This window comes from Peromyscus leucopus, chromosome 5 (assembly GCF_004664715.2).
Source record: "Peromyscus leucopus breed LL Stock chromosome 5, UCI_PerLeu_2.1, whole genome shotgun sequence".
NCBI lineage: Eukaryota > Metazoa > Chordata > Mammalia > Rodentia > Cricetidae > Peromyscus > Peromyscus leucopus.
This window is the reverse complement of record NC_051067.1, coordinates 57,244,176-57,264,080: the sequence shown is the minus strand read 5'-3', so window position 1 is coordinate 57,264,080 and position 19,905 is coordinate 57,244,176. Positions and strand designations below refer to the sequence as shown.

At 45.6% G+C, this 19,905-nt stretch overlaps 1 protein-coding gene across 3 annotated transcripts in view; it reads left to right on the top strand.

Annotated features, from left to right (window-relative positions):
• The first annotated feature begins 200 nt into the window (after positions 1-200).
• Il15ra (interleukin 15 receptor subunit alpha) overlaps positions 201-19,905 on the top strand; it is a 29,960-nt gene continuing 10,255 nt past the window's right edge. The window contains exons 1-3 of one of the 3 annotated variants that reach the window (XM_037205969.1): positions 201-630; positions 13,933-14,127; positions 16,313-16,414. In XM_037205969.1, the coding sequence (XP_037061864.1) occupies positions 16,375-16,414 (40 nt within the window). In that variant the 5' untranslated portion in view covers positions 201-630; positions 13,933-14,127; positions 16,313-16,374. Of the gene's footprint in view, positions 631-709; positions 988-13,932; positions 14,128-16,312; positions 16,415-19,905 lie in introns of those variants that run through there. The other 2 variants (XM_028891304.2, XM_037205968.1) reach the window with 2 other exon arrangements.

Sequence of the window (19,905 nt, the reverse complement as noted above, 5' to 3'; positions counted from 1 at the left end):
AGTTGTCTATTGTCTAAAGAAATTACATGTGAAATACAGAGATGATTAATTTACCTTCCTTCCTCCTCCTCCTCCTCTCCCTTCCTCCTCCCTCTTCCTTCTTTTCCTTCTCTACACATTTCTTTCCTCCTCCCTCTCCCTTCCCCTTTCCTTCTTTTCCTACTCCTTCTCCTCCTTCCTTTCCTTCCATGCCCCTTCACCCAGCTGGAACACGGCGTTTTCTTGAGTTGAAACGGTGCAGCTGGAATAAAGCAAAGTGTCCCCAGCCTGGGCAGGTTAGTCACTGCCAGCGCCACTGCAGGCAGATAGCCAGGACTGTGTTCCTTTCTTGGGGTCACCGGGGAAAGTGACCTGGGTGTAGAATCCATCTGCTCAGAACGGCCGCACTGGGGCGACACCTCCGCAGTCGCGCAGGGACCCAGAGCGTGGACAGTCCATCTCAGGGCTACCTGGAGAGAAATTCTGAAACTTGCAACCCGAATTACCGAGGGCCAGCAGCCAGGGCAGGTGACAAGTGAACAGGGCTGAAGTTAGGTGTGCGCACAAAGCTGCAGAGTGGACCCAAAAGAGTTTGCGTCTGCAGCTAAGACAACACTAAGGAGCGGAAAGGGAGATCACCGGCTTGTACAGGTGAGGGCCCCGCACTTGGTGGGACAAGAGCAGCCTCACTGAGGAGGGGATGCCACTGCGGGCCGCCGGGGCTTCTTCCAAAGCAGGGGTGGGGATGCTGAGTCACAGATCTGTCACCACTTTGCACCTCTTTGCAACCCGGGGGCTAAAGCAAAAGCGAAAGCGAATGCTCCTGGCTGCCGGCTGGTCCTGGAGCTCAATTCGCCACCTCCCAGAGACCCCAGCCTTGCGTCCCGGTGGGTCACTGCGAGGGACGATCCGCCATGGCTTCACCGCAGCTCCGGGGCTGTGGAGTCCACGCCCTCCAGGTGTTGCTGCTACTGCTGCTGCTGTTGCTCCCGCTGCGGGTGATGCCGGGTAGGGAGCGCCGCGAGCCTGAACAGGGGAACAGAGGGGGACTCGAACACCCAGCTGAACTTGACCCGTGGGGGTCACGACTTCACGGGACTGAGCCAGGAGTTCAGCTGGAGAGGATCACGGCGGGGCGTGGGGGTTGTTGTTGTTGGTGGTGGTGGGGTTGGGACACGTGGAGGCAGCCGCGGAGAGCGCAGGTAAGAGCCCCTTACCCTGCTGCAGGCTGGCTCCGGAGCGACCCCACTGATGTTTCTGAGACTTAGGGAGGAGAGCAGGTCTGACAAGCTCGACAAGAGTCAGGGAACTTGGAGACATGTGTGACTGTGCCTCTGCCAGCCCACACGCGCAGCTATGGGGTGTCGCACGCACAGTGTGGGGTTCCAGCAGGGGCTCGAGGAAAAACCACCCCTCACGACTTTCAGATCAAAGTAAATTAGACGGAAGGCACTGGGCAAAGGACTGCGCCGGTCGCGGCTGGAAGAAAACGTGTGGGGCAGGTTGCAAATCTGAACGCTGGGAAACAGCTCCCAGTTCTCAAGGGCGCAGGAAGCTCTGGACTGGGATGGTTGGAAAGCAGGGCAGCCTGTGCTCCCAGGAGAGAGGGGGTGTTATATGTCCCAGAACGTGTGGCCTAGATCTAATCTCATCGGGAAGAATGAGTGAGACCCTAGTTTGGTTCCTAAAAGAGGAGAAGGAAAGAGAAAGAATAGATGGGTCTAGCAACGTCCTGGCCCGGGATGCTTCATCTTTTTATAATCATGAAATTCTTCAGAGGCTGATAAAAATCTATGTACTCTCTGTACAGAAATTACGTGAAAGCACATGTTTGCAAAATGTGCGCATAATTTGGGGACCGAGGACTCCCTCATTGAAGGTCATCCATGGACTTCCCTGTGTTAGCAACTCCTTATGTTTTAAAGCAAGATTTCCCAGAGATGGGCATCCAATCCAATCTCCTTGGGACTGGGTCGTAGCCATCCCACTCACACTTGCTCCTGGGGTTGGCTCTGTAGGGGTGTTATGGGGTTTCATTTTCCCGAGGCTGTTATTCTTGGGTCCCCACCCTCCATCTTTGAAGCTGGGTTGTGTTGGTAAATTCCCTTTAACTGGATAGCAGAGAATGTTCCTGAGCTGCCAGAAATAGCCTGCAGCTATTTCAAATAGTCTGAAAGTGAATGTAGTTTTAGTCTTGCTCAGCCTAGAGGAAGCACCTCCCCATTGCCCGAGGACGGCCTTTCACCAACTCAGGTGCTACACACAGTCTCACTCTTTGACCTTATGACGCTTTTGCCATCAGCTGGCACCTGAATCGTGCTTTTAAGAACAGCCCTATTGGGTCATAACTGACTCCAGTAAACTGCATACATTTAACTTGTACAGTTTGGTAAGTTTCAAGATAAAAGTGTACACTCTTGAAGCTATCACCATAATCAAGACAGGGACATGCCCATTACTGCCACGTTCCCTACGTCCTCCACAATCCTTATCTCCTGCCCCAGGCTGCAATGGCTTATCTTTTCCCTGCAGATTTGTTGCACTTTCCAGAATTTTGTATAAATGGAGTTACATGGCATGTGCTCTTTCGTATATGGCTTCTTTAACTCAGTAATTATTCTAAGGTTTTATTCATGTTGTAACATGAATCAACAGTAAATTCCCGTCAAATCTGGTGGAACATGCTTCCTTATAATCCCAGTCACTCCTAAGGCTGAGGCAGGACGATCTCTAGAGTCAAGGACAGTCTGTGTTACATGGTAAGCGCTATCTAAAATCAAAAGTAAAGAAAGAGATAGAAGGGTGGCTGCTGAGGAGATGGTTTAGTGGGCAAGGACACTTGCCACTCAGATTTGAGGACCCGAACTCATGTGAGCAGGATGAACAGCAGTGTAGGGTGGGGAGAGAGAGAGAGAGAGAGAGAGAGAGAGAGAGAGAGAGAGAGAGAGAGAGAGAGAGAGAAAGAGAGAGAGAGAAACAAGGCAGGAAGTGAGGAATGACTCTTGCCTCAGCATCCCAAGTGCCGGGATTACAGGAATGTGTGCGCCGCCATACCCAGCAAAACATTTATTGTTAGAGATGTGGCTGAACTTCAGTTGCCTCCTGATTGTGGGCATTTAGGCTGTCTCAGCATGTTTAATGTTCTCTAACTGCTCAAAACCAGCAATATTTAAGAGGTAACATGTTGGGAGATGATATGCCCTCTTTTTCTTCTTCCTCTTCTTCTTTTCTTGAGACAGGGTATTATTATGTACCACTGGCTGGCCTAGAACTCTCCAAGTAGACCAGGCTCACTTTGCCAGAGATCTGCCTCCCAAGTGCTGGGATTAAAGGTGTGCACCACAATGCCTGGCCCTGGTGATTCTCTTTCTTCTACAATCCCTTCACATGTGTTCTAGGAATCACTTTGGTGTCATTTATCACATATGGCAGTACATGTTAGTGGAAGGCTTTCTCCTTGAAGGACTTGATACTCTTTGAGCAATATGGTAGGGGACTGGAGGTCTGTGGAGGAAATAAATACATTGCTAGGGCTGTACCTTGGACAGGTGCTCTAAGAGTGTGGCAAGCAAACTGTAGTCAGGAGAGCCTGGAGGCTGCAGGTGAGACTGAGGCTTCTGCAATAGTTCAGGGAGTGGTGAAGAAATCCTCAAGCAGAGCGGTATCTATGGGAGACCAGAGCGAGAGACGTCCTCCTAAGTCCAAACAGTGTGGAACAGGTTTCATTCTTTTCCTACCATTTGAGCTACAACCTTCACCACCCGGCCTCCTGACTCTCAGAGTGGATTAGGAAACCTAGTTAATGAAACGGAGGGGCGAAGAAGCGTGATTGAGTTCAGGGCAATGAGCTGAGTACAACCTGTACTTATTGCACCATGAGGAAGTATCTTGGGTTGGCTGGCACTTGAGCCAGGAAGAAAAATAGGTTACTGGAAGCCTAGCTGCCCTGACTGTTTGGGCATGTCTGATGCAAGGTGAGCTTCCAGAGGGCCAGAGCCAGTTTCTCTTCTTGGTACCTTAGCACCTATCACAGTGTTCAAATGGGAGACTATGGGAAGGAAATGCTGTGATGGATTCTGACTCCACTTAAAGAGTGAAAGAGACGTGCTAACCTGACAACTCTTGAACTCCAGATACAAGAGTAGGTCAGGGCTCCTTGCCCATCTTAGACACTATAAACCAACTTGATAAAGAAGCCTGATCCACAGGTTCTGGGAACCAGAAAGAGGTGTAGTCCTGTGCTTCATGCAAATGATGGTTAGGACTGGCTATGTGAGAACTTTCAAAGTAGCACGACTGTAAGTTAGCTCCGGGTTCCATAACTTCATCCACTATATTTATTCATAAGTCCCCAACTTAGAAATACCTACTGTGTATGGGTATTTGTATATGGGGCTTAGAATTGGGAAGGGAATACCAGGGAATTGTGAAATACATGTACCATCTTCATGGAGCTTATGATCTAGCAGACAAGATGAGACTTGCTTACACTAGATATCTCCCATCCAAGTACCAACCAGGCTTGACCCTGCTTAGCTTCCAAGACCAGACAAGACCCATCAAGTTCAGTATGGTATGACTGTAGGCTTACATTGGATAGCTAAGATATATATGTATATATAGAGAGATTGTAGTATCATTATAGTATTAAAGATGTAATTAAGGCTCAAGGAAATGAAAAGTTTTCAATACAATAAAATATATTGCTTCTAATGTAATTGCAAGACCATCTAGCTTTGTAAAATAAATAACTTACTACTACTTGGCTGTTTGTGTTGGCTGCAGTATTTTGATATTCTTATGCATTCAAATATCAGTTATTTTTAGGTTTATCTCTGAGGACCATTCATTATGGAAAGACCCAAGACAGACTTCCCCTTTTAGAAAAAAAAGACAAAGTAGATAATGCAAAGCCCTCTTAATACAAACACCCAGAAATGATTAGTATAACATAAATCTCTTTAAATTGATGATTGGTAAAAGACAATTGTGTTGTTCAAAGAAAAAATAATAATGCATTGGTGTATATACAGTGTATGTAAAAGCAAAATGTGTGATAACAATAACACAAAGGTTGGGAAAGGGTATATGAAGAATAGTCTTTAAGGTTTTGTGGGGGCTGGGAGGAGAGGGTTACTGTGTATGTGTTTGTTAAAGGGGAACGTTTGATGTCCTGTTCCTTATTCTGTCTTATTCCTTTGTGATAGGGTCCCTCACTGAACCTGGAGCTAGGCTAGCAGAGATACACTTGTCTCCCCACACCTAGTTCTGGGGTTACACATGCATGCAACCACATCTAACTTTCTTACTTGAGTGTGGGGGATTTGAACTCAGATTGTCACACTTGGACATCAAGAGCTCCCACTGGCTGAACCATCTCTCCAGCCTTGTTTAAGGTTCTTATGCTATATGTGTGAAGTAATACAGTATCACTTGAGGTAAACAGTGTTACCCTAAAGCAACTTCTAAAACAATGCAGTACTGAAACAAGGTATAGTGGTTCATGATTGTAATCTCAGCAATTGCGAGACTGAGGAGGATAATTGCTGTGAGTTTGAGGAAAGGCTGGCCTACATAGAGAGTTCTAGGCCAGCCGGGGCTACATAGTGAGATGATGTCCAAAACTAAACCTCAATCAATAAAAAAATTAATTAAAAATATAATGCAATAATGATTTCATTAGTAACACAATAACGGAGATAAAATAGAATCAAGAAATACGTTCAAGTGAGTCATGGCCTGATCATGTCCACAGGAAATCCCACAGGACCTACAGAATTTATTAAGGGAAGTGAGTTCAGAGAGAGACTGCACAATTCCAAGTCTATATTTTGGTAAATCAACATGCAAAATGCTAACAAAAAAAAAAAACACTAGGAAATAAAAATGTAAATATGTTATTTTCTCTGACATCAACAATGCTAAATCCAAAACTCATGAGGCCCTAGCCCAACCTGAGTAGTTGGCAGTTCATGGCTCCTAGTAGATGGAGACTCATTTCTATTCGCTGCTGTAGCCACTGATAAGTTGCCCATTCTCCAGTAAATAACTCCACACCCATGTTCATGCAAGCAACTGTACTAAAACCCTGTGTGTCATGGCTCATCAGATAAAAGCACAGGCTGCTCTTCCAGAAGACTCAGGTTCACAACCACTATAACCCCAGTTCCAGGGTATCCGGCGCCCTCTTTTGGCCCTGCAGGCACTGGTCATTCATATAGTGAACAGACATTCATACAGGCAAAAATACCATACATATAAAAAAAAAGAAAAGAAAAGAAATAACGAAAACAAAACAAAAAACCCAACAAAACCCATTTTTTAAAAAATTACGTATGTCTTAGTTAGGGTTCCTAATGCTGTGATGAAACACTATGACCAAAAAGCAAGTTGAGGAGGAAAGGGTTTATTTGGCTTATGCTTCCATATCACAATTCATTATCAAAGGAATTCAAGACAGTATCTCAAGTAGGACAGGACCTTGGAAGCAGGAGCTAATGCAGAGGCCATGGAGGAGTGTTGCTTACTGGCTTGCCCCTCATGGCTTGCTCAACCTGCTTTCTTATAGAATCCAGGACCACTAAACCAGGGATGGCTCCACCCATAATGGGCTGGGCCCACCCCCATCAATCATTAATTAAGAAAATGCTCTACAGGCTTGCCTACATCCTGATCTTATGGAGGCATTTTCTCATTTGAGGCTCCCTCCTCTCAGATGACTCTAGCTTGTGTCAAGCTGACATCACACTATCCAGCACAGTGTGTGCTTTAGAAAGACAGGAATATAAAAGGAAGACTTGTTGGAAAGAAGAGGGGATAGAGGGATTGTGAAGGGGATAAGGGGGAATTGGGGAATATCTATTATCAAAACATTATATACATGCATGAAATTAGCAAAGAATAAATTTAAAAAATACTTTTAGAAAAGTTAAACCCTTAGTACGTCTGACAAAAGATATAAAGGCTAGCATGCTGAAAGCTCACAGTGAGACGGTTCCTCTGGTAACCCTGCTTGTTGTTAAGCCTGGTGACCTGTGTTTGAATCCCCAAACCAAAACCCCCATGGTGGAGGGGGAAAATTACTGCAAGTTGTTCTCTGACTTACACACACACACACACACACCAATAGAAATTTTAAAGTTCTATAAAACACTTCTTATAGAAATTATAAAAGACTTAAATCAAGGCAGACAGGATGTTTGGGTTTTGAGAAGACTTAACGTTACTTAGATATCTATAGCTGAAGGTTTTCCTGTGCTCGCCCAACACCAAGGTCCCACAACCACTTATAAAATTCCTATGTCCCACCTGGTCCTACAACCACTCAGACCCAAGTAAACACACAGAGGCTTATGTTATTTATGAACTGGATGGCCTATGACTCTAGCTTCTTGCTAACTAGCTTTTATATCTTAAATTAGCCTATAATTATTGTAGCTGGAAGTTTACCTGTGTCCCACCCAGTCCACGGCTGCTCAGACCCAAGAAAACACACAGAGGCTTATATTAATTAAAACTGCTCAGCCATTAGCTCAGGCCTGCCACTGACTAGCTCTTACATTTAAACTGAGCCAATTTTTGTTAATCTATATGTTGCCATGAGTTCCGTGGCTTTACCTGTGTGCCATTACATGCTGCTCCCTGGACATGAAGGGTTGGTGTCTCCTGCCTCACCCTTCCTCTTCCCAGAATTCTCCTTGTCTGCTTATCCTACCTACACTTCCTGCCTGGCTACTGACCAATCAGCATTTTATTAAACCAGTGTACAAAAAGCATTATCCCACAGCAGATGTCAGTTGTTTTCTGAGCTGACCTACAGTTATAACACCCTTCCAATGGGGATTTCAGCAGGAAACTGGTGTGCTAATTCTATAATTCAGTAAAAAGGCACTGAATTGAAGAGTCAACTTTGAAGGTAATTAACAAAGATTTACACACACAACATGGTTCAAGACTTGTAATGAGGAGGGAATAACAAGTTGATAAACAGATGAAGCAATAGAGTGGGGACACACACTCACACACACTTGGTCCTGGCTCAGGATCCTATGAAAATACTACTGGATATACCTGTGCTGAGAGATATGTGTGAGAGGTTAGCTGTCAGGGAAGGAAAGGTCGATATGACAAAGCTCACCTGACTTTGATCCCTAGGGCCCACGTGATGGAAGGACAGAACTGATTTCTTCAGGTTGTCCTCTGACCACACAAACGCCATGGCATGAATGCGGTCATGCAGACACACACACACACACACACACACACACACACACACACACACACACACACGGTAAATAAATAAACAAATAAACGTTAAAAAAAAACTTTTAGTGAAAAGGAAGGGTTGGGAATGTCGATTTAGACTTCTGGAAAAATATTCTGAGAAATAAATAGCACCTGCTCAGGAAACTACAGTAGTTAGCTCTTGGGGATAAAAGTTTGAGACCGTCTCATGTAGCCCAGGCTAGCCTCCAAATGGCTATGTAGCTGAGGGTGCCCTTGAATTTCTGGTTCTCCTGTTTCTACCTCCTGGGTGCTGGAATCACAAGCATGCATCACCATACCTGCCTTTAATACAAGCCTTGGATGCAGGCCATGCTGAGGACAGAGGAAAGGATGTGGAAGCATCATCAGACTTGCGATGAGTACAGTAACTGGCTCCACGTTCACTCCTCCATTAGCTGTTCTGTTTTCATCATTCACTCATTTCTTCACTTTTTTAAGATTTATTTTTTTATTTGTGTGTATGTATGTCTATGTGAGTGTCTGCCCTGTGTTGTGTAGGTATCCAAGAGGGCCTGAAGATGTGGCAGATCCCCTGGAGCTGGAGTCACAGGTAGTCATGAGCCATCTGATGTGGGTGCTGGGAACCAAACTCAGGCCCTCTGGAAGAGCAGCATTGACTCTTAAACACTGGGCCATCTTTTCAGCACCAACTTTGTTTTTTAACCTCCCATCACAACAGGGAGGTCTTCACAAGGTTCTGACAGTGGAAGGAGATCCCCCACTTGCCAGCACGTTCTGCAGGGCCACAATTACTGAGTCTTCTCACAGGAACATTTTGGAAATGCACCGGTCCTTGTTGACCAGATTGGACTGCTTGCCCTGTTTTTCCCTTACTCATCTGGCTAATTGTTGTTCATCCTTGAACTTTTTCATGGTGGCACTTCTTCAGCAATCACAATTAGACAGCAATGTCTATCAATCCCAGCTGTGTCCATCTGGTTTGTCTACTACACTCTGTACACCATGTTCCAGGAGCAGAAGCACTCCAGATGTGTAGAAGGGCCAAGCAGAACTTACAGCAGTTATCAGCCTTCAGAAAAAGAGTGTCCCGTGCCAAATCTGTTACCTCTGCAATTGCAAAGGCAGGACATGTCCTGTGCAAGGCAGAGCTTCTTAGGCTCCTCTGCTTCCAAGGTTTCAGAATGACCTATGGCAGGGCCTGCCAGTTATCTGGGGGAGGAAAACAGACTATGTGATCTCACAGGACCCCGCCATTAAAGAGCAGGCTTGAGGCAAACAAGAGAAGGGTAGCTAGATGCCTTTTCCCCGGGGGAAGTCATAAGTCCCTGGAGATACTGATCTGTGGCTGGAGACTGTCCATCTGCAAATGATGTAATAGTGCTCTCAGAGGTCCAAAAGTCCAAGCATAGTTCAGGCTTTCTCAGCAGGAGGGAACGTTTTATCAAAGATCAGGCCTAGTATTTTTCACTGGACTCTTCATTCTGGTCTGCTGCCAAATGTTCTTAAGGTTATTTGAATTGGTTTGTATGGTTGTTCCTCCCCACCCCACACCATCACTCCATCCCTAAGTACTTTCCAAGCAATGTCATATATAACAAAGTACCACAGACGCAGATTTTAAAGTTTGGAAACATTGAGCTAAACACATGGAACTGCCAAGCTGCACACACATAAATAAATAAATAAATAAATAAATAAATAAATAAATAAATAAATAAATAAATGTAATTTTTAGGTAAAGCCTTAGAATAGAAATTTAGAAGATCATGTAAAGATGAATGTGTAAAAACAATCCTCTTCAATGGAATTAATACCATGGTCTGAAAATGGTGCGAACAGGCTGCTGTTCACACCGGTGGGTTGTAAATGACGTGCCATTTGCTCTGCTGCACTTGTAGACAGAGCAGCAGTTCCCAAAGTATGGTTCCTGGACCTACAGGGCCTGTACCATCTGACACTTGGAAATACAGATTCCTGGGCTCTGCCTCAGATGTACCGGCTCAGTAGCTCTGGGTTGGAGCCAGCTAGTTTTAACAAGTTCTTTAGGTAGGTCTAATACACGTAACTCCTAAGCATCACTGAAAACAAGGGCCCAAAGCGACAAGAGGCATGAGACAGCAGAGCAGTGATCCCACATGGCAATGGTGAGTGAGCTTGTCCTGGGAAACAAAGCAACAGCTAAAAATACAGAACCAATGGGCACTGTGCACTTGCAAATAACAGCACTGGATGGACCCTGGTCACGGAAGAAGGAACTCTAAAAGGTGTGAATAAGTAATTAATAAGAAAAGGGATGGAAGATCAGCATTATGAAAATCAAAGAAATAACCAGAGAAAAATGTTCTCACCAGCTGGTAATCTTGGCCCGAACTGTCATTGGCTCTTCGAGTTTCCTCCAAGAAGAATCCTGGTAGAGTGCTTGCCTAGCATGTCCAAGGTCCTGAGTTTGATGCATAGCACCAAAGAAGAGGAAGAGGAGGAAGAGGAGGAGGAATCCTCAGAGGTCCTAGTCACAGTTAATTTTCTGTTGCATAATAGAATACCTGAGACTTGCTGGTTTATAGAGTCAAAATTCATTTAGCTTGTGATTCTGTAACCTGGGACATCCTGTCAAGGGATATCACCACCTACTCTAAACTATATAATGCATTTGCAGCTATATGTGGGATAATTGTATAATTTTAAGTGGAATTATGATCTGGTTATTGTTTTCATTTGGAAATTAAGCATGATGTGAAGAGATGAGATTGTGTGTCAAGTTGACAAGGTGTGGACTTATGGTGGATAATCTTAGTTGTTAACTTGATTATATCTGTAATCAACTAAAATCCAAGCAGCTGGGCACACCTGGGAGGGATTTTCTTAATTGGATCATCCAAGCCACACCTTCTGGTGGTAGCCCACATAAAAGGACATGGAAGAAGGAAGCTTCTGCTTTTTGTGTGTGCTTGCCCTCACTCCGACTGGCAAGTTTGTCTGTTCTATTCCTGAGGCATTCATTTGCTGGTATTAAAACCCAGTTCTTCAGGATTCCAATGTAGACTGAAGACTGGCAGATCTCTGGGACTCCAGGACCAGAATGAGATGCTGAGATATCCAGTCTTCATGGACTGGACCTTTCTATCAGGAGATAGCCATTAATGACTACATTTTTTAAAAATAATTTATTTATCTTTACTTTATGTGCATTGGTGTTTTGCCTGCATGTATGTCTGTGTAAGGGTGCAAGATGCCCTGGAACTGAAGTTATAGACAGTCGTGAGCTGCCATGTGGGTGCTGGGAATTGAACCCAGGTCCTCTGGGAGAGCAGCCAGTGCTCTCAGTCACTGAGCCACCTCTCCAGCCCTGATGACTACATTTTAATTATTGCTAACATGTTCTCCATTGTAAAGCCTCTCAAGTGATAAGTCCTAAATGTTTCGTCTCGACGTGTGCAATGAACGCTGAGAGTTGAAGGAATCCTAGAGGAAAAAACTTCAAGACTTAGAAGATGTGAAACAGCTTGTTGATAACAATCCCTTAGTCTGAAAATGACAGAGAAAGCAGTGACCCTGAAAAAAATAGGTGGATTCCCAGTCAAGCCATTTCAAATTAAAACCAGCTGGACTTAAGTAAAGGTGTTCTAAAAAGAAGTTGGGCAAGCACTGTGCAATCGGAGACCAGGGGAGATAAAGAGGGAGGACTAGGTGGGCGGGGCAATGGCTCAGCAGGTAGCAGCACTTTTCTCTTGGAGAGGACCCTGGTTCAGTTCCCAGAATCCATGTAGTGGCTCACAACCATCTCTAACTCTAGATCCTAAGTTTCAAGGGATCCAACACCCTCCTCTGACCTTCATGGACATCATGTGCACACGTAGTACACATACAGTCAGGTAAAACACTTCGACGCAGACAATGAAATAAAGAAATCCAATAAGAAAAACAATACAAGGAATCAAACATCTGGGGGCGGAGAAATGGCTCAGTGGTTAAGAACACCGGCTGCTTGTCCATAGGACCCAGGTTTGATTCCCAGCACCCACATAGTGGTTCAAAACAATCTGTAGCTCCAGTTCTAGGGGATCTGACAAGCTCTTCTGGAATCCCTGGGCACCAAGGATACATAAGGTTCACATATATTCAGGCACAGATTTTGTGGGGTTTTTTGTTTGTTTGTTTTTTTGAGACAGGGTCTCTCTGTGTAGTCCTGGCTGTCCTGGAGCTAGCTGTGTAGACCAGATTGGCTTCTAACTCAGAGCTCCTCCTTTCTTTGCCTCCCAAGTCCAGGGATTTTAAAAAAAAGTCAAATACAAGTATAAAATCCCCAACTAGAAATGGCCGACTTTTTGGGCTCTCCATTTGTTTCTAGGACCTCAGATATCACCTTCTAAAACGCCTCATCCCCACAGTACACAGCCCTCCCACTACAGCCAGTTTTAGCAGGAGCCTTGTGGTGTGGGACCAACTCCAGCTATCGGGAGAGCAGGCCCATCTGGAGCGGTCTGTCTTTGGGACAGTTCGTCTTGTGCCTAGTTCCTTCTGAAAATGCGATGATGATCAGAGGAGCTGACTATATAGAGAGAAATCAAACAAACTGAACTAAATTACACCAGGAGGCTTAGCTCCAACGTGTTATTGAAAAGAAGTGTTTATCCATCATTCTTTCATTTGTTTGTTTTAGACAAGGTCTCACCTTGTAGCCCTAGCTGGCCTTGAACTCACTTTGTTGGCTAGATTGGCCTCAAACTCGCAGAGCTCTGCCTGCCTCTGCCTCCTGGGTGCTGGGATTAAAGGCTTGGGCCTCCATACCATACCTACTCATCATTCTTTCCACATGTGTCTGAGCATCTAGTATTTCCAGGCATTGTACTAGGATCAGGAATACAATGTTGAGCAAAGTAGCCTCTGCCCTCACATAGCTCAGACTGGAGATGGTAAGACATACACCAATTATATAATATCAATACAAACTGCCAAGGAGGCCATGGAGTACCAAGGGGAAGACCACAGAACCTTAGGACTCAGGTTACCAAATCAAAAGCAAATCAAGGCTTTTCTGGCAGGTAACATGGCAGTCGGCAAGGAAGGGTGGTGGGAGGTAGTCGGCTGAGAGTGGGGTGGTGCTCTGTGAAGAAGGAGGGGCCGTGCTGAGTGGCAAGGGGGAGTCATCCAAGGAGAAGACATCTAGAAAGGCAGATCGGGCAGATTCTGGGAAAGCCTTCTAGGCTTCTTAGGCATTGGGGGTTTTACTGTGAGAGTAGCAGGCTGCCTAGGGAGAGTAAGGCTGTTAAGGATGCATGGCTAAGAATTATGCTGGTTGCTGGCAGTGGCATCCAGGGACACCAATCTGGAGACTATGGATCAAATACAACAATGTGACATCCCTCAAACGATCTTGATCCAGAATGGAGAAAGAGGAATAGCTTTGAGAGGTATCATGAGCTTAGAGATGGATGGGCAATGGAGGGTAAAGGAGAGAGAGTATGTGGATGATTATTGGGTATCTAACTGAACTGAATGGCTGGCATTTAAAGGAGACTCCTGGAAGACTTGTAGATGATGGGTGGGTGTCCTTCCTCATCACATCCAAGTGTTTGGACCCGGGATCTATCTTATGGGCCCCGGGAGAAGCTCTGCCCTACCGACTAAGCTATTTCTTATGTTCCCATGACACCCACAAATAAACCCCAGTCTTCTCATCTCTCTCCCCTCTCATGCACTTTCTAGGTACCACGTGTCCAACCCCCATATCTGTTGAACATGCAAACATCCGGGTCAAGAATTATAGTGTGAACTCCAGGGAGAGGTATGTCTGTAATTTTGGTTTCAAACGGAAAGCCGGCACATCCACGCTGACTGAGTGTGTGATAAACAAGAACACAAACAGTGCCCACTGGACAACTCCTAACCTCAAGTGCATCAGTAAGTACCCGGTCCCCACGCTGTCCCCCTGCCTCCTGTCAAGGCTGAACAAAGAGGAGAAATGAAGAGTAGGATCTGTGGGAGCCAAAGAAATCCGTGCTGCCATCTGGGGCTAACTTAACCAGTGGGACACGAAGCAACCCCTCCTAGGGTGGGAATACATGGGCGCTGGGTTCTGTCACCCGATTTCGGTTCTTATTCCTAGCTCTTCCACGTACCCATTTTGTGTCGTTAGGTACATCCCTTAGCTTGCTTCTTGGAACTCTGCTTGGTCACCAGAAAATGAACCTGGTAACAACACTGGTTTGTAGAGTTAAGTGGGAGCTGATAAGCGTTAACTTTTATTACCACCAGTGTTTGTTTTGGCATCGTAGCCAGAGGATTGGCTATAGTCTAGGGTGTGTGCTCAAGCTGCCCTGTGGGATCTCTCACAAGGCAGAGGGCTACAGGAAAACATTTACTGTCCTTGTTTGCCAGAACCAGGAAGTTGGGCAGACCTAACAAACGGAATATCCCTGGCTTACTCGACAGTGTTGTGTCCAGTTAACACTCACGAGCAAAGGTGAAGCTCGTAAGAATCAGCGTTTCTAAAAACTCACCCACGGTTGTGCAAAGGCCAACATTCCTGGGGTAGAAGCCACTTGGTGGTGCTTCCAGGAATCCTAACCCCCCATTCTGCCCCCTGGAAAAATGAAAAGTGACCCATAATCCTCCAGGAGAGTACTGTTCGGACAGGCCCCCACTGCATGTCTAGGACGCAGCTAGCAGCAGCGAGGGCAGGGTCATTCAGGACTTCTGTGGACATGCCCTGCTCCATCTCCTGGGAAGTCCTGGAAGAGCCAGGCTTTCTCTCGGGCTGTCAGATCGCCTTCATCCTCCCCCCACCACACGCCCTCACCCTCCTCCCACAGCTTCAGGAGGAGTTTAGCAGAGGGAAGGGAAGGAGGGGGTCCTGACACCTGTTTACCTGCATAGTCTTTGAAGGAATGCTACAAGCTGGGGACCTGGCCTTCACAACATGATCCTGGGGCCACATTCCAGATCCAAACCATAACACTCAGGTTTCCTCAAACCCCTACATCTTTTGGTGAAGGAATCTAGGATGGACAGTTACTCTGAATAGGGGCAAGAAGGTAAGGAGGAAAGAAAGAAGCTGCAATTGGGATATTTTAAAATTAAATTTATTTATTTGGGGAGAGAGCATCACAGTTTGTGTGTGGAGGTCAAATCTGCAGGAGGTGTTCCTCTTCTTCTGCCATGTTGGGCCCAGGGATTTGAGCTCAGGTCTTCGGGCTTGATGGCAAGCATGTTCACCGACTGAGTCCTCAGGTTTTTTTTCTTTTTGAGATATGTGTGTGCTCTTGTTTATGTGTATGTGCATATGTGTTGTATTTGTATACACATACACGTGGGTGGGCAGCGTGCATTCGCATATGTGCCCATGCATGTGAAGGCCAGAGGTCTATCTTAGGACATCCATCTCTGTCACTCTACCTTATTTTTTGAGACGCTGCTTCTCACTGGACCCAACAGGCACTGATTGGCTAGTTGCTGACTAGCGACCTTTGCAAAGCTGTCTCTCTCCACTCTCTCCCACCAGCACTAAGGTTGCCGACGTGTGCCGTCATGCCCGGATTTTTACAACAGTGTTGGGGATCAGAACTCAGATCCTTATGCTTATGTGACAGGCACTTCACTGACAGCCATCCCTCTGGCCTTGTAACCAGAATTTCAGAACCCAAAGGCTGGAGTCCAGAATCTTTAAGTCTCATCTGGTCCACAGGTTTTGCTCCTTGGTCATTTTCCCGCCAGCAGCTCCCTTTGCAGTTTCCCCCAGCTCCTGTTCACTGAATGATATGCTCTCTATATACGTGGACTCTGCTGAGTGATATTTTATTTTTCCCGTGAGAAACTAGTATGGTAAAATTGAGCTGATAGCACATATATCATTCCCTACAAAGACTATTTGATGACTGACTGGTGGAAAATACTAGAAAAGCAGTTCACAGTCTGTGCATTTGAGTTGGGAAACCGGTATTCATTTCCTGTGTTTCTAGCCTTGTCTCGGGAAGCCAGAAATGGATGTGCACTGATGCACCGATTATTTTTATCTGTAGCTAGTTCTGAAACTGCCCCAGATTCTGCCCTCAAAATCATAAATGCCATGTGACTATCCTCTCTCTAGGAGACCCCTCCCTGGCTCACCAGAGTCCAGTGCTACCTTCCACAGTAGTGACGCCAAAGGCGATGACCCCACAGCCAGGGAGCCCCTCCCCTCCTGAAAAAGGTAGGAATGCTGGGAAAAATGTGAAAAACTATCATCTAGGATCCATTCCCCTATCATAGATACCATGGCCCACTGCTGACGATTGCTGCAAACCCAGGCAACAGAACTTGATGTTGATGTCAAGATTCAGAACTTACAGTGACTTAGTTTTTTCAAAGTTACTTGATATCCAGAATTCTTAGTGGCTTAGAATCTACCATTAACATATTAGACCATAGTTAGCTGTAGACACTCACCATTGTCAAGAACTGAGGAGCACCTGAGATTTTATCTCACTCCTTTCTCTCTCTCTCTCTCTCTCTCTCTCTCTCTCTCTCTCTCTCTCTTTCTTATTTCTTTCTTCCTTTCTGTTTTCTTTCTTTCTTTTTTGTTTTGTTTTTCAAGACGGCTTCTCTGGGTAGCCTTGGCTGTCCTGGAACTCACTCTGTAGGCCAGGCTGGCCTGGAACTGAGAGATCTGCCTGCTGGGATTAAAGGCATGTGCCACCTGCCTGGCTCTCACTTGTTTCTTAACCTGTATCGACATTATTCATGGGCTTTCCCACATGGCACAGGGAAGCAGGAGCATCAACTCATTATCTCTCAGGCTCATAGGGGCAGCAGGATAAGTCAGAATAGACCCCCATATGTATAGCAACTATGCTGTGCCCAGGAAGCCTGGGCTCATAGAACCTGAATGTCTTATAATTGGCAACAAACATGCGTGCCTGTTCTTTGCTCCAAGGTAGGTACTGTCTCTTTCTTCCAAAGCACTTGGTACTATACATGTCCTTGGCAAGACAGTCCAAAGAAGGGGTGGGGTGGGGGGGTGAATGGGACCCTCTTTTGGCAAGATGTGAAACAGTGTGAGGGACTCATTGGAGACATTTTTGGTGGTGGGTTGAGACAGGTCTCACTATGTAGCTCTGGTTGTCCTGGAACTCACTATATAGACCCGGGTGGCCTCGAACTCACAGAGCTCCGCCTACCTCTGCCTCATGAGTGCTGGGATTAAAGGCGTGTGCCACTCTGCCCAGCTTCCCAATCTTCATCATTAGCAATTTAATTTGGATGCTTGTTCTACTTTCTTTCCTGTTGCTGGGTTAAAAAATCCCGACACAAGGCAACTTCAAGGAAAAAGGGTTTGGTTTTTCTTACATTTCCAGGTGATGACCATCCCTGGGAAAGTCACAGTGCCAGGATCTGGAAGCAGCCAGTCACATCCCAGCCACAGTCAGGAGCAGAGAGACAGGAATGCATGCATGTTCACTCGCACGCCCGTGCTTGGCTCCATTTCTCCACTCTTCAGACAGTACAGGAGCCCATGCCTATGGCATGGAGCCATCCACAGTGGATGAGTCTTCCCACATCAATTAATTTCATCAAGACAATCCCCCACAGACATGCTCACAGGTCAAACCAGTGCAGACAGTTTCTCGTTGAGATTCCCTCCCCTTGGGTCGAGTTAAAGCTAACCACCATACTGCTATAATACAAAAACATTGCATGGACATCACCCCTCTCCCCATCCCAGCCTTCCTTCTTTTCGTCCTTCCTTTCTGACAGGGTCTCGCTATGCATCCCTGGCTGGCCTCAAACTCACAGTCATTTTACCTCAGCCTCCAGGCATGTGCTGCTGAACCCAGCTCACTGTTTTGTACTCCATTTGAGTGTTATGTAATCTCCTCAATGTCCTCCTCACCGTTTGTCTCATTGTTAAGAACATTTACGACCCATGCTCTCCACCCTACGATATTCTCGTTTTCTATGAAGTCTTAGTGTCACATCATCCACTTTGTGGTTTCTCCCTCTTCCCTCCTTCCACCCCCAATTATGGGAAGCTCTGTTTTCAATCATTCTGAATTGCTCAATTGGTCACAACTTGCAGTGTGCTGAGTCTCAGCCTTTGATACACAGGAACTCGCTGAAGAACTCTAGTTGGTCTGGGGAAAGATCTGAGGATCAGCAGCTTTGGATGCTTCCCAGATGGTTCTTAGGCATCCCAGGGTGAGGACTTCGCTTCTAAGGAGGATAGAGAGGTTTGTGAATTTCATGCCATTGCATAGCATAGACGGCTCTAGCTCAAAAATTAATAATGAAATAAGGCTGGGGCTGTAGCTCATTGGTAGCATGCTTGCCTAACATGCATAAGGCACTAGGTTCAACTTCCTATACTATTAGGAAACAATAATAATAAAATAAAATAAAGGAGGGGCTTCTCTGCTGAATAGTTGCATGTAAACAGAAGAAAGTGGTAGGTACTTGACCCATTTAAGACAGAAGCGATTCCCAAGCTTCTTTGGTATGAATCACACAGTGTTTACCCAAGAGACAAGAATATTCAGTTAGTCACTCTTGGTCTTGCCTTTGTGTCCCAAATGCTTGGTCAGATGTTCCTCATTGAGACAAAAATGTGCAGACACAGCCCATCAGTGGTGGCACACACCTTTAATCCCACCCAGCACTTGGGAGGTAGAGGCAAGCAGATCTCAGTGAGTTCAAGGCCAGCCTGGTCTACAAAGTAAGATCCAGGACAGCCAGGACTGTTACACAGAAAAACCCTGTCTCAAAAAAAACAAAACAACAACAACAACAAAAAAAAAAAAAAAAAAAAAAAGATGCAGACACAGCCTTGGACACTAACTGATATGCTCATGGGTGCTCGTATATGAATGCTCTGCAGGGCTCATAGTTTGTGGAGGGAGGGATACAGCTGAGTAGTACCAATGGACTGAAGGGTATACTCACATCTTATACTGTAGATGGCTAAAAGAGTGTGGGAACAGGACACCATGCTCCTGGAGCACCAAGATCCAGCCTCCCAGCATGCTTTCCTCAGACTGCATTTCCCAGGTGTGATATTCGTCACAGTAGAAGACCCATTTTCATTTGAAAGGGAATAGAAAATAGGGAATGGGTAGGCCACTTTAGAGTTTAGGGACATCCATCTACCAATGATGAACAAGGAAGACAGGTACTGAAACCCAGACATCATGCCAGCAGGAACTAAATCAGAATCCTCTCCTCACATACTGCCTAGGACATTCAGGGGACCTGGATTCCTCTTATTTCAAGATGTCATGTCAACATGTCAAACAGAGTCAGGTATGGTGGTACACACCTTTAATCCCAGCACTCAGGAGGCAGGGGCAGGGAGCTGTGTGTGAGTTTGAGGCCATTCTGGTTTACATAACAAGTTCTGGGCCAGCCAGGGATGCGTGATAGACCCTGTCTCAAAAAAAAAAAAAAAAAAAAAAAAAAAAAAAAAAAAAAAAAAAAAATTAAAGGAAAAACTAGCATCCTAGCTGTCTTTCACAAATACAATTCCACCTGCATTTTGGCATCAAGGCTTTGAGAATACAAGATACTTTCTTCAGAAAACAGGCAGATCTGCTCAGTCTCTCAAGGGTTTTGTTTTGTTTTTAATGCACATAATAAACAAACTCTTTACGAGTTATCAAAAGTCCCACGGACCAGTGGATAGCTATGCCACCTACTTAGAGGACAGTTTGC